General features: G+C 32.8%; 1 protein-coding gene across 1 annotated transcript; it reads left to right on the top strand.

The window, feature by feature from the left end:
* Positions 1 to 14969: 14969 nt before the first annotated feature.
* Positions 14970 to 19631, top strand: LOC139840241 (transcription initiation factor IIB-2-like). Its single transcript, XM_071830486.1, has 7 exons — positions 14970 to 15454; positions 16307 to 16331; positions 16880 to 17009; positions 17094 to 17224; positions 17327 to 17415; positions 18481 to 18557; positions 19250 to 19631. Exons 1-7 carry the CDS (start codon positions 15102 to 15104, stop codon positions 19381 to 19383), a joined length of 939 nt encoding a protein of 312 aa, XP_071686587.1. The 5' UTR covers positions 14970 to 15101; the 3' UTR covers positions 19384 to 19631.
* The last annotated feature ends 5371 nt before the right edge of the window (positions 19632 to 25002 follow it).

Here is a 25002-nt window from a genome sequence, read left to right as displayed (position 1 = left end):
AAACACACCTGATCTGGTGTACTTCAGAGGGTAAAACATGAACGTTAAGGCTTGTTACCGGGTGCCTACAACTTATAGAATACTTTTATACACTTGCGAGTGTACATATATTTATAACCAGAAATCTTGTGGTCTATTACTATTACGAAAATGATTGATTATGATAAACTAATGAACTCACCAACCTTTTGGTTGACACTTTAAAGCATGTTTATTCTCAGGTATTAAAGAAATCTTCCGCTGTGCATTAGCTCATTTTAAGGATATTACTTGGAGTCATTCATGACATACTTTGAAAGACGTTGCATTCGAGTCGTTGAGTTCATCAAGATTAATGTTAAGTCAATTATAGTTGGATGTAATATGAAATGGTATGCATGCCATCAATTTTAGATGTAAAGAAAGTTTGTCTTTTAAAAACGAATGCAATGTTTGTAAAACGTATCATATAGAGGTCAAATATCTCGCGATGTAATCAACTATTGTGAATCGTTTATAATGTATATGAACGGGTCCTTTCATAAGGTGACCATGGTGGAGGGGAAGGTGGTGAGCAAGTTTATGGTGGTTCGATGAATGGTGTCGGTTTGTAGTTATGGTGGTGATATTTCGGTTATCAACGAAAGTGGTGATTGAGGTGGTATTCGAAGAACATATTTAGTAATAAAAATTAGTTGAAGATTGTTTTGTTGGGTGATAGTCGAGTGCAGTAGATGTTTCAAAAGTGGTATGCACAAATGAGGGGTTATTGTTGAAAGTGGAGTGGTGATACAAGTGTAAGGAGATTGAGTATATATATATATATATACATACATATATATATATATATATATATATATATATATATATATATATATATATATATATATATATATATATATATATATATATATATATATATATATATATATATATATATATATATATATATATATATATATATATATATACTCGTATATCATATGCATAATGTATATGCTCGTGATTTGAAAAGTAAAAGCAACAAACAATAATGATCCCCTTAATATTCTTATTTGAGAGGAAGACAAAAACACACAGTGACACATAATATTAATTCTGAAAAGTATCAATCATGGAAAGACATTTAATTGATTGAGATTATAATTATAATAATAATTATAATATAACAATAAAAAAAATCTTTCAATTAAAGAATTCAGAAAGAAACGTGCATTTGGTTTGGTTAGCCGTCATCTACTATTTCTTTCACAGACTGAATTTCGTGCGAAATTAGTAGCGGATAAAAGTGTTCAGAAAAAAAAATCCCATATTTTTAAATTAACTATATTTATTTATTTTCGTCATTATGGTATAAAATTAAATCATAAATAAAAATTACATCAACCGTCCCTCTCATTTATGGGTAAAATATAAAAAGTGTTAAAATTTAACAAATAGTTCCTAAATCTATTTTTAATAAGCCTAAAATTTATAGAACTCATTTTTCGTATCAATGTTTATTTTAAAATTACATATGTTTGAATTTAACTTGCTTAATATCAATCGAAACATAAGACGAGTATTGTAATTATTTAACCTTTATTTTAATATACTTTATATATATATATATATATATATATATATATATATATATATATATATATATATATATATATATATATATATATTCAGGTTTTATTATATAATTAAATACATTAAATATATGTTTTCAAATAAATAAAGTTAATATTTAATCTTATATATTTATAATTAATATTCATGTACATATATATATACATACTTAAATATATATGAATCTATTTACAAATAGTTGTTCGTGAATCGTTGGGAACCGTCGAAGGTCAATTGAATATATAAACATAGTTTCAAAATTTTCGAGACTCAATATTACAGACTTTGCTTATCGTATCGAAATCATATGAAGAATAAGTTTAAATTTGGTCAGAAATTTCCGGGTCGTCACAGTACCTACCCATTAAAGAAATTTCGTCCCGAAATTTGAGTGAGGTCGTCATGACTAACAATAGAAATGTTTTCGTGACGATTAGGAGTTAATAAATAAAGTTTTATCATTATGGATTAATACACATAAAACGATTCGATGATGTGAAGCGTACGAGTGAAGCTGTCACAAAAGATAGAGATTTAACTTTTGACGTAGTCACGTTTGAATTTCCAGAATTCAAGGGATTTAAAAGAAAATTTTCAAAATCTATAAGATCAGATTCTTCGGGATTTATGGAAATTAAGATCTCTATAATTAAATGCGACGATCTGCCTCGATTGCTCGGTCCGGTATTTCTACTATAAATGAACTTCTTCCATTCCATTACTTTCTACCACTCCCATTTTCTATATTTTAATTCAAACTTTCTAATCATCAGTCAATATGCTTCATCCAGTTTTAATTCTGGATATATTCCTGACTTTCATATCGATCATTTTCCTTTTTCATCTAGCACCGGAAGAATCTGTTTACTTCTACTTCGCCCTTAGGGTTATAATTTTTTTAGTTCTCCCGTCTCTTTATGTCGCAATAAACATTGATATACACGGTTTGTAATTTATGTGTTGTTATCGAGCTTTATATTTTCCCTTATATTTAGAAGTTCCATGCTTTTGTTTTCTCTTCCCGACTTCAAGTCAAGCGAATAATGGTCCAGAATTCATAGGTATAAAGTTTCGATTTATCATAATGTTTTAAGCAGGAACGAGCGTAATAGCACGATTTGATTTGGTAAATTACCAGAATTCCTGAGGATAGAACTATCAAGAATATATTTTCTTGATATGTTCAGATGTTAATTAGAATGAAAGAGTTATGTAACATGACACATGATGATGGTATGACCTGTGAATCATCATGTTTCATTAGAACTTCCAGCATGACTTACTGTAATATAAGCACGTTGGCCAAGCGTCATTATATTATACTAACCCATGCTTCAATTCCCAACACTTCTCCACAATTCATTCATAATTTATACTTAGATTCTACAGAAGTTTCCAATGTAATGGAATACAGAAAACACGAAGAGGTAGATAATTTCGGACAAGAATTATTTATGAAAATATCTTCAGAAATATCGAAGATATTTATGATGATATTTTGGAATTTCTAAGTACGAAGGTTGATGAAGAAAAATTTTCGAATTTTTTTTTTTTAACATGACTTCGAAGCAAGATATTCTCTAAAGATTTCATCGGACATTGAATCATTTGGATTCTTTGAAGGCAAGTTTAGTCTTTGTGATTTGTCCATGACTTCCTTCATAGTTTCGCATAATCCGCTTTTTCGATACTAAATTTTCTATTGAGCGTTTCCAACCTTCCATTCCTTTTTATCAAACTTTTGGCCGTTTAGACCATCTACAATTTTGCTGTTTCTTCTGCATTTAATGCTACCGTAACTAAATCGTTGGTTATTAATCCGAGGTGGTTTCAAGTGAATTGTGTTTTTAGATGATTAAACGACGGTGGTAATATGGTGGAATATAAAAGGTTTCTCTGGTAACAATAAATGAGCACGCATATATATCAAGGTTATAATAAGGTTGTTTTGAATGAAAAGTCGAAGTTGTCTTGCTGGAGCTGTGACAAAATTGGCTACTTGGAAAGGGATTACCAAATTATTTTGGGTAATAATAACACTAAAGGAATTAGCACAGCTACGTGTTAAACATTTACTCAGTTTTTGAGTGTTTTTCAGGTGCATATCTATATGTATAAATCTTCCCTTCCGTAGATGAAGTGCGGTTAGTTCATCCTATTGATTGAGGTGTTTTCAAGAATCATGAAAGGTTTGAACGCAGATTGTCATCGTCAAGATGCGAATGAAGTTTAAGATGAAATCAAGTGGCAAATTTGAAGAATTGTTTAGTTTCATATGTTATAATCAATATTTTAATTCATTTTAATTGTCCAATGTTATTAGTCCACAGTCGATAGTCCACAATTAACAGTCCAATAATTCATATATAATTTAATATATAATATTCCAATTAATTAATACGTATTGTGACCCGTGTACATGTCTCAGACTCGATCACAACTCAAACTATATATATTATTGTAGAATCAACCTCAACCCTGTATAGCTAACTCCTGTATTACTGCATATAGAGTGTCTATGGTTATTCCAAATAATATATATATATATATATATATATATATATATATATATATATATATATATATATATATATATATATATATATATATATATATATATATATATATATATATATGCGTCGATATGATATGTCAAAACCTTGTATACGTGTCCCGATATTTAAAGTGCGTAAAATAAATAACAGAAATTAAATGATGATAAATAAAATTTGCGATAAATAAATGTAATCTGTTAGCTAGGAACAGTTAGCTGGAACAGTTAGCGTGAATTCTTAACAAAATTTTTCATAATTAATTTGTTTGTTTCTAACAAATTTTATTTTTGTCCAATGTTTTCTTCATTATGCCACTTGTTGGATTCTGATAGGTCAAAATTCAAATATGAAATTGAATGAAAAAGGGTTATTCTGTGGTGAACAGATTCGTATATCTGTGGATGTAAGTAGAATAGTAAATGACTTTTGAATTAGATTCGAAGAATGTACATTGTAACTTGTTAATGTGAAATCTAAATATTCCTCGGGTATTACCTACCCGTTAAAATATTTTCACCATTAACAGTTTGTACGAAAGAATTTTTAATTACAATCTTTATGGAAATATATATACATAAATATTTTCTTCAGATGTAATCATAGATTTAATGAGTTACTATGATATTAAACTCATTTGATTTACCGTTAGAATATGAATATATAATCTCTAAAACATTAAAGATTATATAATCGCCATGTCGAACGAAGTTAAATAATGTAGAATGATTCGTAGAGTGATGATTATGCTCGAGGTACAGAATGAGATATTGAGGCATGTGATGTTGAAACTTGTGTTGTTGGTGGTACTGGTGCCATTGGTGCTGAGGCTGGTGATGTTACTGGTGTTGGTGATACTGCTAGTGCTTGCAAATTGTATACCGTGCTCTCTAAAGTTAATACTCGAGCTCGGAGTTCTCTAACTTCTTCTACTAACCCTGGTTGATTATCAGTGTGAGGTAGAGGTCGGATATCTTCTCTAGTTCCGTTAATGGTAGCTTCAAGACGAAAAATTCTTGCAAATAGGGTATAAACGGTGTTGCGAACGGGTTCGCCGGTGAGCGGGTCAAGTACTCCAAGGTTAGGTGGTAGATTTGATTCATGATATGGAGTACCTTCTTCCCTTCTCCATAGGGTGAGTATGTCGCGAACCCACCCCCATTTTCTCCAGTAATCACGGTAGTTGATTGGTTGGTGTGCTCCTGTCACGCTGTCTTCGGAGTCAGAGGAACTTGGTCGATTCGTAGAGGCCATCTTACGTGATCTCAGGAAAGATTTTTGGTATAAAGAGTTTAGTGACAGAAATTGATAGTTGGATGGTATTCTCAATGCATAATTTGCATAGATATATATAGTACCAGGATCCCTTAAATTAAAGAGAAATTTACGAGAGATATCAGGCAAGGTCTACAGTAACAGATACGCTAAGATATGAATTGTCAGATACGCTAAGATATGAATTTTGTCTATACACTATTCATGCAGTCAATGAAGTAAAACGTGTCTAGACTAAGAATAATGAGTAGGTAATTTCCTAAGGATGATAAGCAGATGATTTCTGACAAAAATGATAAGCAAAACTTTTGACATGCAGACACGGTCGAAGTCCAGACTCACTAATGCATCCTAATGACTATCATTTAGACACACTAATGCAAGACGTGGTTCGCTAAGACTACTGCTCTGATACCACCTGTGATGACCCGTCCTAATCCTCCTAGACGAAGTCTTCAACATTTGGTTCCATTGCGAGGTACTGACTTAAATATGCCATGAACGACCCCATGTAATATGAGCAAATGCACAGCGAAAGATTTCTTTCATACCTGAGAATAAATATGCTTAAAAATGTCAACCAAAAGGTTGGTGAGTTCATAGGTTTATCATAACAATCATTTCAATATATTATTAGACCACAAGATTTTCGTTTATAAATATATGTACACTCGCAAGTGTATAAAAGTATTCTATAAGTTGTAGGCACCCGGTAACAAGCCTTAACGTTCATGTTTTACCCTCTGAAGTACACCAGATCAGGTGTGTTTAAAATAACCTCGAAGTACTAAAGCATCCCATAGTCAGGATGGGGTTTGTCAGGCCCAATAGATCTATCTTTAGGATTCGCGCCTACCGTACATAGACAAGTAGTTTAATGTTACCAAGCTAAGGGTATATTTCTTGTTTAAACCCACATAGAATTAGTTTTAGTACTTGTGCCTATTTCGTAAAACATTTATAAAACAGCGCATGTATTCTCAGCCCAAAAATATATATAAAAAGGGAGTAATGAAACTCACGCATATAAATATTGTAAAACAGTTAATAAAGCATTTGCATGTATTCTCAGCCCAAAAACGTAAAGAGTAAAAGGGAGCAAATGAAACTCACCATACTGTATTTTGTAGTAAAATACATATGTCGTCATTTAACAAGTGTTGGGTTGGCCTCGGATTCATGAACCTATATCATTTATATGTATATTAACATATATAATGGTAATCGAACAAATTTAGGTATTATTATTAATTGTTACTTAGTAACTTGTACGTTTCATTAATAACTAAATTAACTTTATTTATTTATTTTTATATACATTAAATAGGTAATTAATATTTATTACAAACTTATTAATATAGTTATGTTTTATGTAAATAATATATTTTTATATAAAAATTTTTTATTTGATATATTAATAATACTAGTAATAATAATGATAAAAATAATGATAATAATAATAATAATAATAATAATAATAATAATAATAATAATAATAATAATAATAATAATAATAATAATAGTTCTAATCATAAAATGATAATTTTTATGTATAAAAAATTAGTTTCAATAATAATTACATTTAATAATAATAGTAATAATAATAATAATAATAATAATAATAATAATAATAATAATAATAATAACAATAATAATAAAAGTAGTACTACCTTTAGAAGAATAAGTTTCCAAAAAGAAATGCCATAGTCCTGGCTCGAACCCAAGACCTCTCGCTTCACAAACACGCTACTAACCATTGCTCTACTATATTGTTTTTGTTTTATCCTCGGATTAAACCCTTTTACCCAATACTCGTCTGTTTTCATTTTTTTTTTTTTTTTTTGTAATTCAACCATCATTTCCTGTCTCGTTTTCCCTTAACTAATTAAGCCCATTAGATAACATGAAATGTTTAACTCAAGCTCATTTAATTATTCTCCTTCGGCTAAGTCCATTTCCAACATATCCTAAAAAATTTCGATGGTAACTATCTATCCTACCACAACCATTATTTTATTATTCTTCTATGATCACAATTATCAATTTATTAATTCATAAAACTAATACACTGACCCCTTATGTTCCCCATTAAGTTCGGCCACCAATGTAAACGAAAAAGGGAAACTTGCAAGTGTTATCATTTACCTCATCCTTAGGTCATATTCCATTAGCAAAATCAAACAAACACGTTAACATCATTTAATAATACATTGTATAAACAATGAAGGTATCCACTTTATATCCTCACTAATTACCACTATCATCGTTATCTTTAATTACCATTTTCATTTTAGTTATGATTGAATCAAAACAGGAACGTACAATATTGGTTTTAAATGGTTAGTTGGATGGGTGGTGTGTTCGACCATTATTAGAGAAGCGGAAAGGAAAAAAAAAATGAACGCATAGGTGTTTTACGGTTTTTGGTTGAGATGTGTTGGTGTTCCGGTATTAAATAAAAGAAATTTTGGCAACAGCCTTTCGTTTTCCCATCTTTTTTTTTCTTTGGTGATCATTCCTTCATGTAACAAAAATATAAACGCAGCAGTAGCTATATGGTTTTCGAACTGTGAGGTTTTAAAGAGGGTGAAGGATGGTGGCGGTTTCTAGGGGTTATGGTGAAAGGTGGTCTTGTTGGTGATTCATGGTGGGTCACGATGGAAGTGAAAACAGAAAATAATGGTGAAGCAACGAAACAGTAAGCATAAGTGTAGTAACGAGTGACTATTTAATTCGAACAGGATTTTACAGCATACGCTGCTGTTTGGTCAGGAAGGAAGAACGAAAGGAAAAAAAAATAATGAATAAAAGGAAACGGGTGTAGTTAGTTTACATGGTTGTCTTGATCAGAGATTTTTGGACAGAAAACAGTCATAGCAGTGGTGATATGCAGTCCACGATGGTGGTGGTGTTTGTTGGCGAAAACATGTAGTAGAGTGGTGGTGCTCAACGGTTGCTCACGACAGGAAAGGATAAAAGAAAGGTGGTTTTGATTGAGGTTCTAAGGTGACCATGGTGGAGGGGAAAGTGGTGAGCAAGTTTATGGTGGTTCGATGAATGGTGTCGGTTTGTAGTTATGGTGGTGATAGTTTGGTTATCAACGAAAGTGGTGATTGAGGTGGTATTCGAAGAACATATTTAGTAATAAAAATTATTTGAAGATTGTTTTGTTGGGTGATAGTCGAGTGCAGTAGATGTTTCAAAAGTGGTATGCACAAATGAGGGGTTATTGTTGAAAGTGGAGTGGTGATACAAGTGTAAGGGGATTGAGTATATATATATATATATATATATATATATATATATATATATATATATATATATATACTCGTATATCATATGCATAATGTATATGCTCGTGATTTGAAAAGTAAAAGCAACAAACAATAATGATCCCCTTAATATTCTTATTTGAGAGGAAGACAAAAACACACAGTGACGCATAATATTAATTCTGAAAAGTATCAATCATGGAAAGACATTTAATTGATTGAGATTATAATTATAATTATAATAATAATTATAATATAACAATAAAAAAAAATCTTTCAATTAAAGAATTCAGAAAGAAACGTGCATTTGGTTTGGTTAGCCGTCATCTACAATTTCTTTCACAGACTGGATTTCGTGCGAAATTAGTAGCGGATAAAAGTGTTCAGAAAAAAAAAATCCCATATTTTTAAATTAACTATATTTATTTATTTTCGTCATTATGGTATAAAATTAAATCATAAATAAAAATTACATCAACCGTCCCTCTCATTTATGGGTAAAATATAAAAAGTGTTAAAATTTAACAAATAGTTCCTAAATCTATTTTTAATAAGCCTAAAATTTATAGAACTCATTTTCGTATCACTGTTTATTTTAAAATTACATATGTTTGAATTTAACTTGTTTAATATCAATCGAAACATAAGACGAGTATTGTAATTATTTAATCTTTATTTTAATATACTTTATATATATATATATATATATATATATATATATATATATATATATATATATATATATATATATATATATATATATATATATATATATATATATATATATATATAGATTCAGGTTTTATTATATAATTAAATACATTAAATATATGTTTTCAAATAAATAAAGTTAATATTTAATCTTATATATTTACAATTAATATTCATGTACATATATATATACATACTTAAATATATATGAATCTATTTACAAATAGTTGTTCGTGAATCGTTGGGAACCGTCGAAGGTCAATTGAATATATAAACATTGTTTCAAAATTTTCGAGACTCAATATTACAAACTTTGCTTATCGTATCGAAATCATATGAAGAATAAGTTTAAATTTGGTCAGAAATTTCCGGGTCGTCACAGTCAGTATCTTGACAAGTTTTTGATTGTTTTCATAGATGATATCTTGATATATTCGAAAACCGAGAAAGATCATGCTACGCATCTGAGGTTGGTGTTAGAGCTTCTGAAACAGGAACAATTGTATGCTAAGTTCTCCAAGTGTGAATTTTGGCTGCGGGAAGTACAATTTCTGGGTCATGTGATTTGTGAACAGGGTATTAAAGTAGATCAGTCTAAGATAGAGGCCGTAATGAATTGGAACTCACCGAAAATGCCGACAGAAATTAAGAGTTTTCTGGGTTTAGCAGGTTATTACCGCCGATTTATCAAAGACTTCTCTAAAATAGCAGGTCCGTTGAATAAGTTAACTAGAAAAGATGTAGCCTTTCGATGGACTGATGAACAAGAAAAGGCTTTTCAGACTCTCAAACAGTTGTTATGTCAAGCGCCGGTTTTAGCTTTACCAGAGGGAACAGAAGATTTTGTGGTCTACTGCGATGCGTCATGTGCAGGTCTGGGTTGTGTTTTGATGCAGAGAAATAAATTTATAGCGTATGCTTCACGACAGTTGAAGAATCATGAACGAAACTATCCTACTCACGATTTAGAGTTAACTGCAGTTGTGTTTGCTTTGAAGCTTTGGAGACATTATTTGTATGGTACACATTGTGAAATCTATACAGATCATAAGAGTCTTCAATATATCTTTTCGCAGAAAGAATTAAATATGCGTCAACGTCGATGTTTAGAATTGATTAAAGACTACGATTGTGAGATTAAATACCATACGGGTAAAGAAAATGTGGTCGCAGATGCTCTGAGACGCAAGAAAACCATCGAAAATGTTAGATTTATGAGAATTGAAATAGTTTCAGACTTGATTGATCGATTGAAAACCGTTCAGTTAGTAGCTTTGGATGACGAAAACCTAAAGACTGAACAAATGACTAAAAGAAAATTTGACCTATGCAATGATTCTAGAGGATTAAAGACCTATAAAGATCGAATTTGGGTGCCTATGCTTGGAGATTTGAGGGATTTAATCCTTACTGAAGTGCATAAATCGAGATTATCAGTGCATCCAGGTAGTACAAAGATGTATAGAGACTTGAAAACATTGTATTGGTGGCCAACAATGAAGACAGATGTTGCAAATTTTGTCGAAAAATGTCATATTTGTGCGCAAGTTAAAGCAGAACATCAGAAACCGTATGGATCTCTAAGACAGTTAGAAATTCCTCAGTGGAAATGGGATCATATAACGATGGATTTTGTAACCAAGTTACCCCGAACCCAGAAAGGACACGACATGATCTGGGTGATTGTGGATCGTTTAACAAAGAGTGCTCACTTTTTAGCTACTCGTGAAACAGCTTCGTTGAGTGATTTGGCAGAGTTGTACTTGAAAGAAATCGTTAGTCTTCATGATGTACCGTTGTCAATAGTTTCCGATAGAGATTCGAGGTTTGTATCAAACTTTTGGAACAGTTTACAACAGAATCTGGGTACGCGTGTGAATTTAAGTACAACATATCATCCACAAACAGACGGTCAGAGTGAACGAACGATTCAAACGTTAGAAGACATGTTGAGAGCGTGTGTCTTAGAATATGGTGGTTCTTGGGATTCGCATCTTCCACTGATAGAGTTTGCTTACAACAATTCGTATCATTCGAGTATTGGAATGCCGCCATATGAAATGTTGTATGGTCGTAAGTGTAGAACTCCGACATGTTGGTTAGAAGCAGGTGAGAAATAATTTGCAGGTCCCGAAATTGTTCAGTTAACTGCAGAAAAAGTCGAAATTGCACGTGAAAAGTTAAAAGCAGCTAGAGATCGACAAAAGATGTATGCTGATCCGCGTAGGCGTCCGGTAATTTTTAATGTAGGTGATCGTGTATACTTGAAGGTATCACCGTGGAAAGGGGTGATCAGATTTGGCAAACGGGGTAAACTAGCTCCGAGGTTTATTGGGCCATTTTCAATCATAGAAATTCTGAATGATCAAATTGTTGTTTTAGATCTTCCATCAGAGTTAGCAGGAATTCACAACACGTTCAACGTGTGCTATCTGAGAAAGTGCAAAGTAGACGATGAAAGTCAGATTCTTCCATTGAAAGACTTGAAAGTTGATTTAACTGAGAAACTAGTAGAAGAACCGGTTAGAATAGTGGACAGGAAAGTCACCAAGTTAAGAAAGAAACAGATTTCAATGGTATTAGTGGAGTGGCGGCACAGTTTAGGTTCTAACTTGACGTGGGAAATCGAGGAGTTAACGAGGGCGCGCTATCCTCTTTTGTTTGACCTTGACCAGATTCCGAGGACGAAATCTTCTTAAGGGGGTAGATTTGTGACATCCTCAATCGGGCCTAGATGTAAGATTACTAGATTGCCCTTAAGTTAGTATTGTGTTACTATATGCTTTTATTTTTATTTAATATTTATTATTATTTAATGATGTGGTTAGGACCAGTTTGTGACAAGGGTCACAGAACAGGTTTGTTTATTTAATTTGGACTCCGTTTGGGTTGCCAAATGATGTACGAAAGATATCAGATAACTGATAAATACCCGTGTGTCACACAGTGTGGGAATTATCCACAATTAAGTGACTAGTCTGTGTTCTTTCTTTCCATTTCTAGACCCTTCTTCCCAAACACACCCGTTCTTCATCTTCCTCACCTACAATCAAACCCTAATCCTTAATCTTTAGCTAGAGCTCAAATTGTTCATATCATTGTGTTCCTTGTGATTCACTGATTCTTTTAAGGTAAGAATCACAAGCTTCCATGCTCCAATCTTTGTGAAATGTAAGGTTTGTGTTAGTTTTCATAAAAGTGTAAATTTGTGTCAAAACAAGTGATTTAAGTGTTGTTATGGTCAAATTGTTGTGGATTTTGAGTCTATAACAAGTAGTGAACAAGTTGTGGTCGATTTTGGTGTTTAAAACGAGCTCTAGATCGAGATTTGAGGATTTCATCGTGAAGTCCGTAGCCTTTGTTCAGTTTCTGATGAAGATGAACACAGTCGACCGACTGTCGGTCGACAGTCGACCGACTGAGGGTTGAACCGACCTACTGTTGAGTGAACCGACCGACTGAGAATTACCTTCGGCCGATTGATGTAATACCAAATGAATCGACCGACTGGGAAGGTCAGTCGACCGGTTGTGTCGACAGTCGACCGGTTGTGTCGACAGTCGACCGGTTGTGTCGACAGTCGACCGACTGTAAGAGTCAGTCGACCGACTGAGTGTCCAGGGCAGAATATTTTACCTAAGTGTTGATTTTTAGCCGTTATGCTGCCCGTTTGTATTTTGGTGTTTAGGATGTAAATTTTGAAAGTGCACAAGTGTTAAGCAGAAAATTTTTAGCGGACAGTTTTCTGACAAAATTTTCTGTATTGTGTTATTTGGTGTTTATGGACATAAACTAACTCGTGTATATGTATTTCTCAGGAGAAAAGGAGAAAGAGAAGGTTCAGTGATTAGATAGCTGAACACCTTCTCGTTTGCTGGTATTTGATGAGTGGGACTATATGGAGAATATAGTATATAGAAGCATGTTATATTATGATTTCCATGCTTGTTAGATATACTTATTGTTGTGGTTAGTTAGTACTTGTGATGACTGCATGTTAGTTGATGCTTGTCTGCTGGAGCCCAGTGCGTCCCTATTGTGTGGTAGCCTCGGTAGGAGAGATCAACCTGCGGGTTGGGTTCCTCTGTGGTAGCCTAGACAGCCGTGGTGTATATATATGTGAATGACGCGTCCGTCGCATGTGGATTATGTATATACATATGGTGGTGGAGGAACTTCTGGTAAGCCCCAGTCCGATCAGCTGGTGGTTAATGGTTTGGCCGAGCTGCCAGAGTCTCTGTAGACGGCACTTGGGTGATGTTTGTGTGTTAGACTATTGTGACATGATTAGTATAACACTTATGTATGCTATGGTCTGTAGTTAGTCGCACTCACTTAGCTTCGTGCTAATTCCCCTCCATCACCTCCCTGCAGGTTGTTAGCTTTTGTAGATAGTGCTTTTGGGAGAAGACGGGCATGATGATGTTATGTTTGACAGGGTTAACTCTGATATGGTCTTTTAGAATATGAACCGTGTACTTTTGAAAACAGAATGTATTTACGTCTCTTCCTGTTAATATGTAAATTGTTTTAATGACACGTGACATCGGTTTGTACAAATGTCGATATCGTAATTAATTAATATTATGCTTCCGCCACGTATTTATTATAAAAAAAAATAGCGGTGTCACAATTAGTAGTATGAAAATATATATATATATATATATATATATATATATATAATACTTTGTTAATACACTTAATGAGATATTTAATTATCATATTTTCAAGTTAAATATATATAAATCCATATATATACACAATAATTAAACAATTAAACAATTAAATCAAGTTATGACGTTCGTGAATCGTCGGAATAAAAGGGTGACCAAAAGCTTGTGTAAAACTCTTTCCGGAAGTTCAAGATTTATTAAAATTCATTGCTTATCAAGTCGGAGTTATATAAAGATTAAGTTTAAATTTGGTCGGAAATTTCCGGGTCGTCACACAAATTCCGTGAATTACCTCATTTAAGCTTCTTGAATCAGTCTTTTGTTTCGAGTTTTCTTGGGTTTAATTGAAACCTTTCCCGAGTCATTCGAGTTAATAAAAATAGCATCCAATTTTTCTACATCAAGATATTTCATTATTTCGTCAAAGAAATCAAATGGGATACCAAGAAACCTTTATGACAACGCTTTGCGAGCCGATTAATCCCATGACAACTACCCGCTTTACGAATAATTCGGAGTCATCGTTGGTGAACCTTGGTGGTTATTTCAACTCCATGAATTTGAACCACCACCCCATGGTAAATATCTAGTAGTTTAATATGTTGTTAGTTGAAATCGCTTTCAAAATTCCGTTATTTGGTTTAACTGAATTCAAAAATGTAACAACAAAAGCTAAGTAGAAAATCAAATCAAAAATCGAAAACTTAATCCAGATGTATAAATCCAAACGAAATTGAACTTTAAAATAAATTTCATTTTTCAGTTTATATTATTGGGTTTAATTTTTTAATTAACACCGACTACTCCGTATTAAACACCGTAAGTAGTATAAGCTAAGAACAAAATATATTTAACCGAGAGAGAGAGAGAGAGAGAGGCCATCTTTCTTTCAATCCCAGTTTCTTTTGTTTACTGCACCCTTCCGCACACCTCCTGTCCTCTACCTACGTAAAGCTAAATCTAAAACCATATAATTAAACACAAGCCCTAACCCTAACCCTAATTTCAATCCAAGTTCAAAACCAATGGCCGACGCATACTGTTCCGACTGCCGTAAATCAACCGAAGTCGTATTCGATCATTCCGCTGGCGACACCGTCTGTTCAGAGTGTGGTCTCGTTCTCGAATCACACTCAATTGATGAAACATCTGAGTGGCGTACGTTCGCTAACGAATCAGGTGATAACGATCCTGTTCGTGTTGGTGGCCCTACTAATGTTCTGCTTAATGATGGTGGTTTATCGACTGTGATTTCGAAACCTAATGGTGTTACGAGTGATTTTTTGTCATCGTCGTTAGGACGCTGGCAGAATCGTGGCTCGAATCCTGATCGCTCGTTGATTATGGCGTTTAAAACGATCGCTACTATGTCTGATCGGTGAGGATGTTATTGCGATCTCGTGTTAAATACTTAAGTTGCGTTGATTTAGCCTTATGTGATATTATTGTTGTAGAGTTATAAGGCTTGATGCATAGATACTCTTTGATTTCTATTAGATGCTTCGATTATATTGTTGTAGAGTTATAAGCTTTGATGCAATTCAATTTTATTTGGTATCTGTCGCTTTAGGTTTTTAAGTTTTAGCTTCTTATATAATCCCAAATTTTCTAACACTGAAACAATTGAACAACCGGTGTCTCTCTAGTTAGTTATTTAATTAGGATTGTTGCATATCAGCATCACTTAAATCACTTTTTAACGTGTACTTAAGCGTAGATTTTTGCGAACGAGTTACCCACTAATATGCTTCTAAGGAAGAAAACAGTTTCACAGAGTAGATTACTAGATTCTCAATCGGTGTATGCGCGGTAGTTATTCATGATTGAGATTTAGGTGTGCTCAGGAAGGTCATGAGCTCCTTGGCAGTACCTTTAACTTTTAAGCAAGTAACTTTTGTTTAAAGCTTAACCAAGATTGATAATAGTAACCCCCTGGCTCCCAGAAGCATACAATCTTTTCAAGCTAAACTATAATCTGTATTAGATATTAGATATAAAATATGTATTATGTATTATTCTGCATGCATACATTTTGCATGTGAATTGTAGGTTCATATCCTTAGAGAAGTTTAGTTTGTGAATCATAGTTGGTTTCGTTACTGTTTCTGTATTGCATCATTTGATCCCAATATTTTGGCACAAAGTATCTTTTCCTGTTCACGATTATTGCATAATTTGAAATCAATTTTATCTGTGAGTTTGTATCTGATGTATTTATCTTTTTGTTCAGGTTGGGCCTTGTTGCAACAATTAAGGTATGCAATCTACAACTGTGTATATACCCAATTGGTCAGGATACATGACAGTATGCCTCACTAATATTTCATGATTGTGTGGAACTAGGAACATCAAAATGGTGCATTAATGTGGCCATATCTTATATGAAAATACAGTTGTTCAATAAATTGTGATAAACAAAATATCTTGTATTTCTTGCTATACTCTATTTAGGTGAACTTGAGATGAGTGTATTCTCAGTAACAATAGATAAATAAATTGGATGAACATGCTGACATGAAATCATGAATTACTATCTTATGTTATTTTGGACCGGGGTGATATTTTCAGTAAAAATAGATAAAGAACAGCATACACGATCATGCTATTACTAAACTTAATCAACACAAGCCTAACATGTTATGATTATAGTTATTCTACTACTTTACCACATTTTAAGTCCTGTAATTTCAAGGTGTGCTTTGCAACTTTTAGGCATAATGTGGAATCTTGTCAACATCTGCCTTTCATACCTTGCTGATTTGATATATTTGTTTTTTTTTTTTTTTGTCTTCTAATCAAATAGGATCGTGCTAATGAAATATTTAAAAAGGTGGAGGATCAAAAATCCAGTAGAGGGAGGAATCAGGATGCAATCCTGGCTGCCTGCCTTTATATTGCTTGTCGCCAAGAAGATAAGCCAAGAACCGTAAAGGGTATAAACCTTGATTTTTATTAGCATTTGTTCAAATAGAAATCTGTATCTGAATGAGGATTTCCCTGAACATTTGTTCAAATAGAAATCTGTTCGGTTGCAAATGGAGCAACAAAAAAGGAAATTGGTCGGGCGAAAGAATATATTGTCAAACAACTAGAGCTTGAGATGGGACAGTCAGTTGAAATGGGTACCATTCATGCTGGTGATTTTATGGTCAGTTTATTTGTTTCTTTAATATATGCATATTATGGTTTTGTATTGTCTTAAGGTTCTTATTATCACTCGTGTTTTGTTTACATGAATCTGAATCATCAGAGGCGTTTTTGTTCCAATCTTGGTATGACCAATCAGACAGTTAAAGCTGCCCAAGAATCTGTCAAAAAGTCCGAAGAGTTTGACATAAGGTAATTGACATGAATCTTGTTTTGGTTGGTCAGAGTTCTATATGATCAAGTGATTAAGCATATAGTTTCAAGATCATAGTTATAGTTATTGCAATTAAATAATCCCAAGTGGCATGTGATGACATACGCAAAGCATCACCCCATCGTTTTGCTTTCAGATAATGAATGGCATGAAAACATGTATAAACTAATTTAAGTTGCATAAGGTTTGCATATATGCAAAAACGTTGACATGGTGTTTACAAATCTAATTGCTTATTGAGTTAGCATACAAAAAGGCATTATTTTATTTATTTTAAATGTTACCAACAATTTATTTATCTAGGAAAGGTGAAAATTAGTGTTCAGATGCGCTTCTATATGAATTCTTCTATATGAATTTGTAATGTAACGTAGTTGGATATCTGAGCGTTTTACAAGTTCTTAGTAGGTAAAATTTTTAAAATTATTATATATATGGTAGGAAAGGTGTAAATTAGTGTTTTGATGCGCTTCTTCTATATGAAGTTGTAAATTTGTAATATTACGATAGTTAGATATGTGTGTTACAAGTTCTTAGTAGGTAAAACTTCTAAGAATACAATTTTACCGAAAGGCGATATTTTGTAAAATGGGAGTGAGTTTTTTAAATTATGCTACAAGAAGAGGTAGATGTGCAGTTGTGTTCTACCATTATATAATTACGTCTCTTGTGTATCTATATGATGTAACTGTAAGATATATTTGCGAGCGAGTGTTTGTAAATTTCTAAGAATACATTTCCTTTTAAAAAGGAGAAAATTTGTAAATTTGGAGTTCAAGTCTTTTGAAGTATATTTGTTATTGTTTCAAGAAGTGGTTTATGAGTAATTCTGTTGGACCCTTATGGCCCTATATAACTAGCTTTATTGAGGTTGTTATGAAAGTGTTATTTGACCCTAGACATATGACACTATGTTATCTTGATTCGGTTTTGTCAATCAAAGTTATGTAATGTTACACAATGTCTCACTTTTTGTAAGGTGGATATTAATTGATTACATTTTTGTTCATTATTCAATGGTTGTATCCGTTTTGTTTTTTCAGGAGAAGTCCAATCTCTATTGCTGCAGCTGTTATATATATCGTAACTCAACTATCTGACGATAAGAAGCCTCTGAAAGGTGATGTTTGCTCTCTAATTTGTCATTGACGCTCTTTTTTGATTTCTGTCCCTATGTTGAGGTCTTTTTGTTCTTATTGTATGACAAATATAATCATTATCTTTTGGAACTACTGGCTGGGTTGCTACATATTGTTATCACAAAATTAATAACTCGAATAGTTAAATGTATAAGTAGAGGAGTTGCCAAGTTTGCTCTATTTACTTTTAAAAAGGGTCAACAGTTTAGCCCTGATGGGTTCAAAATGAGTAATTTCAACATATATGTTCCTAAAAACTTGTGAAATGGATTGGCAAGGGCGAAAGTCGGCTAAAGGTTATTTTAGTTGCGTGCAGAAACAAGTATGCATAATCTTTTGCTAATTATGCAACTGCATATAGTAATGATTTTTTGTAACATTTACTACAAGTCTAGAATAATAAGTACTAAAGAAGACTTGATGCTTGTAAATTTATAGAAATGAGAATGTGAAGATTGGAAAATATATGTAGAATAGAGTATTTTTACTGTAGTGACCTAACCTCCTTCATCGCTTTCTTTTGATAAGTTGATGCTTAGGGTTTCTGTATCATATTTAGTGCATTAATATGTGATATAAATTGTGGACAAAAGGTGTTTTAGCTTTCAGAACTTAAATAATCTCTGATAATTTTCTAAATATCTGGTATATCTAAGATATTATGTGGATGCAGATGTAGCACTTGCAACTGGAGTTGCAGAAGGAACAATAAGAAACTCGTACAAGGATCTTTATCCTCATTTGGTCAAAATTATACCTAGTTGGTATGCCCAGGAAGAGGATCTTAAGAACCTCTGCAGCCCTTGAACGTCTACGCTTAAAAAAACGTTTTGTACCCAGCAATTTCGGCTTTTGATGCCTTGATGAGTTCGATTCTGCAATGGTTTATTATAAGAAAAACAACAAAACATGATATCATTTCCTTATCTTCTCCCCTGTCAAAAAATTTAGCTGAGTAGGGGAGTTGTTGTTTCTTGTTTTGGACCCTCTCTTTTTCAAACAAATGTGTAACTTGTAAATGTTATTTGCTTTACGAGTATACTTGTTCGATATACGTACCTGCAGATGTGGGTTGATAATTTTACGGACATCGGACAGTTTTGAGGAGCAGACGAGTTTTTGGAGGCAGAGGTTAAGGTTTGGAAGACCAAACCGTACGTTTATAGGGGCTAAAAGTTAGCATCATTATTCACCCTTTTTTCCAGAAGTTACGAAAACTTTAATAGAAACGGTAAACGTTTTGAAAAGAAAAGAATTTACCAAGAGATACAAGAGAGAATCCCGATGATGCCCACACTTAGAATGAGGTTGGCATACGGACTATCTATACAGAGCCGCATTTAACCTAAACCGAAACAAAACAAAAACAAATTACTAACTAAAACAAGAGAGCCACGAAACTAAAATAATGCTACAAAAACATGAAATCGATATAAACAAACTTAAATATCCTTTCACAAACACACCAAATTTTTCCATCACCGCTCCCTGACAATTAATCTTTCGCTTTTGTTGATTTTTATTTTTAACCGGCGCAAGCTGGATCTTACTAATTAGAAGATTAACTGTAACCGGTTTGCTCTCGGCCATACACGTCATCGTAGCATCAAAAGCCGGGAAAGTCTCGTCAATCATTTTTTCTTTCGCGAAACTCGAAGAACCGCCTTTACCTGACTCCGCAAGCTTGTCAACCTTACCACGCTTAAAACAAATTTTGAATGGTTTACCCGTAGTGAAAATCTTCACCGTGATCAATGAGCTTATAAGAACCCGAAGTAGAAGCGGCATTCCTCCTCGACCGCAAGTTCACGACTCCGAGTTGATCTCTAGGAACTTTTCTATTTAATACGTATCACGAATTCGAAAACCTTCGCATGAGGGGTCCTCGCAATCGCAATAAATTCTTCCACTACGGCTAATCAATATTGGTAAATGCCTATCTTCGTTTGTTTCGTCATCTCGACTTGCCTTCATTTTTTCCTTCTTTTTCTTCTTCTCATTCTTTGAGCGAACCAACCTTTCTGCAAAAGTGATGTTATCGTAGTCTAACTCTATAGTTTTCAGGATTGGCTGCAATAATATCACTTTCTAGCCCGGTAGTAACAACATAGGTAATCGCATCACCAAGGACATGTCTGGGCCCACTGACTAACCCTGGTTTCTTATTCTCCCTCTCCATTTTTAATACTTCAATTCTGTCCAAAACAAAAGCAGTCATATGAACTTAGGCCAAACCAGGCCCAACAATAGGTGAAACCGAAGCCACAGCTGGACCCACTTGAGCCTAAATAGGCCCAGAAGCGGGATTGTCACCCAAAACAGAAACAATCAATTGAACATGGGCCAAACTGTAGTGACCCGAACTTTTCCATGTTTATATATATTAATTGAGATTGATATTTACATGACTAAATGTTTCCAACGTGTTAAGCAATCAAACTTGTTAAGACTTGATTAAATGAAATAAGTTTCATATAGACAATTGATCACCCAAGTTGACCGGCGATTCACGAACGTTACAAAATTGTAAAAACTACATGTTGTGGTATATATAGACATATATATATGGTTGACATAAGATTATGATGAGTAAGTATCTCACTAAGTATATTAACAATGTGTGATATACATAAGAAATGAGATTACTAAGTTAAGAAACTCGAAATGATATATATAACGATTATCGTTATGATAACGTCTACTAAATATACATATATCATATTAAGATATTGATACACTATATTTAACATGATAAAATGATATTTAAATATATCATTAAGTGTGTTAACAATGAACTACATATGTAAAAACAAGACTACTAACTCAAGAATTACGAAACGAGACTTATATGTAACGATTATCGTTGTAACGATATTTTAATGTATATATCATATTAAGAGATATTCATACATCATAATATCATGATAATATAATAATTTAACATCTCATTTGATATAATAAACATTGGGTTAACAACATTAATTGAGATCGTTAACTTAAAGGTTTCAAAACAACACTTACATGTAACGACTAACGAAGACTTAACGACTCCATTAGAATGTATATACATGTTGTATTTTGATATGTATTCTTACACTTTTGAAAGACTTCAAGACACATATCAAAGTACTTCTACTTAACAAAAATGCTTACAATTACACCCTCGTTCAGTTTCATCAACAATTCTACTCGTATGCACCCGTATTCGTACTCGTACAATACACAGCTTTTAGATGTATGTACTATTGGTATATACACTCCAATGATCAGCTCTTAGCAGCCCATGTGAGTCACCTAACACATGTGGGAACCATCATTTGGCAACTAGCATGAAATATCTCATAAAATTACAAAAATATTAGTAATCATTCATGACTTATTTACATGAAAACAAAATTACATATCCTTTATATCTAATCTATATACCAACGACCAAAAATACCTACAAACACTTTCATTCTTCAATTTTCTTCATCTAATTGATCTCTCTCAAGTTCCATCTTCAAGTTCTAAGTGTTCTTCATAAATTCCATAAGTATAGTTTCATAAAAATCAAGAATACTTCCAAGTTTGCAAGTCTACTTCCAAGCTTACTAATCCATTCCAAGTAATCATCTAAGATCAAGGAACCTTTGTTATTTACAGTAGGTTATCTTTCTAATTCAAGGTAATATTCATATTCAAACTTTGATTCAATTTCTACAACTATAACAATCTTATTTTGAGTGAAAATCTTACTTGAACTGTTTTCGTGTCATGATTCTGTTTCAAGAACTTTCAAGCCATCCAAGGATCCTTTGAAGGTAGATCCATTTCTCACATTTCCAGTAGTTTTATACAGAAAACTTGAGGTAGTAATGATGTTCATAACATCATTTGATTCATACATATAAAGCTATCTTATTCGAAGGTTTAAACTTGTAATCACTAGAACATAGTTTAGTTAATTCTAAACTTGTTCGCAAACAAAAGTTAATCCTTCTAACTTGACTTTTAAAATCAACTAGACACATGTTCTATATCTATATGATATGCTAACTTAATGATTTAAAACCTGGAAACACGATGAACACCATAAAATAGGATATACGCCGTCGTAGTGAAACCGGGGGCTGTTTTGGTTTGGATAATTAAAAACTATCATAAACTTTGATTTAAAAGTTGTTCTTCTGGGAAAATGATTTTTCATATGAACATGAAACTATATCCAAAAATCTTGGTTAAACTCAAAGTGAAAGTATGTTTTTCAAAATGGTCATCAAGATGTCGTTCTTTCGACGGAAATGACTACCTCTTTAGTAATTGACATGTAACTTAAATTTCCGACTATACACCTATACTTTTTCTGTTTGGATTCTTAAATTAGAGTTCAATATGAAACCATAGCAATTTGATTCACTCAAAACGGATTTAAAATGAAGAAGTTATGGGTAAAACAAGATTGGATATTTTTTGATCTTTTTAGCTACGGGAAATGTTTAACAAATCTATACAAATCATATCCTAGCTAAATTATATTGTATTATACATGTATTCTAATATATTATGTAATCTTGGGATACCATAGACACGTATGCAAATGTTTTGACATATCATATCGACCCATGTATATATATTATTTGGAACAACCATAGACACTCTATATGCAGTAATGTTGGAGTTAGCTATACAGGGTTGAGGTTGATTCTAAAAATATATATACTTTGAGTTGTGATCTAGCCTGAGACGTGTATACACTGGGTCGTGGATTGATTCAAGATAATATATATCGATTTATTTCTGTACATCTAACTGTGGACAACTAGTTGTAGGTTACTAACGAGGACAGCTGACTTAATACACTCAAATCTTTAAAACATAATAAAAATGGTTGTAATTATATTTTGATCATACTTTGATATATATGTACATATTTGTATAGGTTCGTGAATCGATCCGTGGCCAAGTCTTATTTCCGAGGAAGGAAATATCTGTGAAAGTGAGTTATAGTCCCACTTTTAAAATCTAATATTTTTGGGATGAGAATACATGCAGGTTTTATAAATGATTTACAAAATAGACACAAGTACGCGAAACTACATTCTATGGTTGAATTATCGAAATCGAATATGCCCCTTTTTATTAAGTCTGGTAATCTAAGAATTAGGGAACAGACACCCTAATTGACGCGAATCCTAAAGATAGATCTATTGGGCCTAACAAACCCCATCCAAAGTACCGGATGCTTTAGTACTTCGAAATATATATCATATCCGAAGGGTGTTCCGGAATGATGGGGATATTCTTATATATGCATCTTGTTAATGTCGGTTACCAGGTGTTCACCATATGAATGATTTTTATCTCTATGTATGGGATGTGTATTGAAATATGAAATCTTGTGGTCTATTGTTACGATTTGATATATATAGGTTAAACCTATAACTCACCAACATTTTTGTTGACGTTTAAAGCATGTTTATTCTCAGGTGAATACTAAGAGCTTCCGCTGTTGCATACTAAAATAAGGACAAGATTTGGAGTCCATGTTTGTATGATATTGTGTAAAAACTGCATTCAAGAAACATATGTCGATGTAATATATTTCTATTGTGAACCATTGTGTAATGGTCGTGTGTAAACAGTATATTTTAGATTATCATTATTTGATAATCTACGTAATGTTTTTAAAACCTTTATTGATAAAATAAAGGTTATGGTTGTTTTAAAAATGAATGCAGTCTTTGAAAAACGTCTCATATAGAGATCAAAACCTCGCAATGAAATCAATTAATATGGAACGTTTATAATCAATATGAACGGGACATTTCAGTTGGTATCCGAGCGTTGGTCTTAGAGAACCAAAAAATTTTCATTAGTGTGTCTTATCGAGTTTTTTAGGATGCATTAGTGAGTCTGGACTTCGACCGTGTTTTCTTTAAAAATGATTGCTTAACATTTTTGTTGGAAACTATATATTATTAACATGTAAATATTATGTGATATATTAATCTCTTAACATGTTTGATATTGTGTGATAGATGTCTACCTCTAGCACAAATCTCATTGACTCACCTAATAATAACGAAGAGTCGAATATATATTGGCAAGATTCAAAAGTTCCTGAAGAACCGGAAGAAGAGGAAACGGAATCGGAAGAAGAGGAACCGGAAGAAGAGGAACCAGAAGAAGAGGAACCGGAAGAAGAAGAGGTTCCGGAGGGGGGAATAGTAGGAACCATAGAAAACCGGTCAAATAAAAGAAAATCCTCAACCAATGGACCAAAATTAATAATGGTCAATGGTGTTTCCGCTAAGGAAGCAAAATATTGGGAAAATTACCAATTTTTCGATGAATCGGATCCTGATGAGGATTCTGATGATGTTATAGAAATTACCCTGACCCAATTTAATGAGGCAAAAGAAAATAATAAGGGAAAATGCATCA

The sequence above is a fragment of the Rutidosis leptorrhynchoides genome, chromosome 4 (genome assembly GCF_046630445.1).
Source record: "Rutidosis leptorrhynchoides isolate AG116_Rl617_1_P2 chromosome 4, CSIRO_AGI_Rlap_v1, whole genome shotgun sequence".
NCBI classification, from domain to species: Eukaryota; Viridiplantae; Streptophyta; class Magnoliopsida; order Asterales; family Asteraceae; genus Rutidosis; species Rutidosis leptorrhynchoides.
The sequence above is the reverse complement of the archived record's forward strand: the minus strand, read 5'-3'. Positions and strand labels throughout refer to the sequence as shown.

What these genes read in the sequence shown, in the direction of transcription:
- LOC139840241 (XM_071830486.1), top strand. Translation starts at nt 15,102, where the DNA reads ATGGCCGACGCATACTGTTCCGACTGCCGTAAATCAACCGAAGTCGTA. An exon ending in TAAGCCAAGAACCGTAAAGG is followed by an intron (nt 17,010 to 17,093) that starts GTATAAACCTTG and finishes TTGTTCAAATAG; the next exon opens with AAATCTGTTCGGTTGCAAAT. An exon ending in TTCATGCTGGTGATTTTATG is followed by an intron (nt 17,225 to 17,326) that starts GTCAGTTTATTT and finishes CTGAATCATCAG; the next exon opens with AGGCGTTTTTGTTCCAATCT.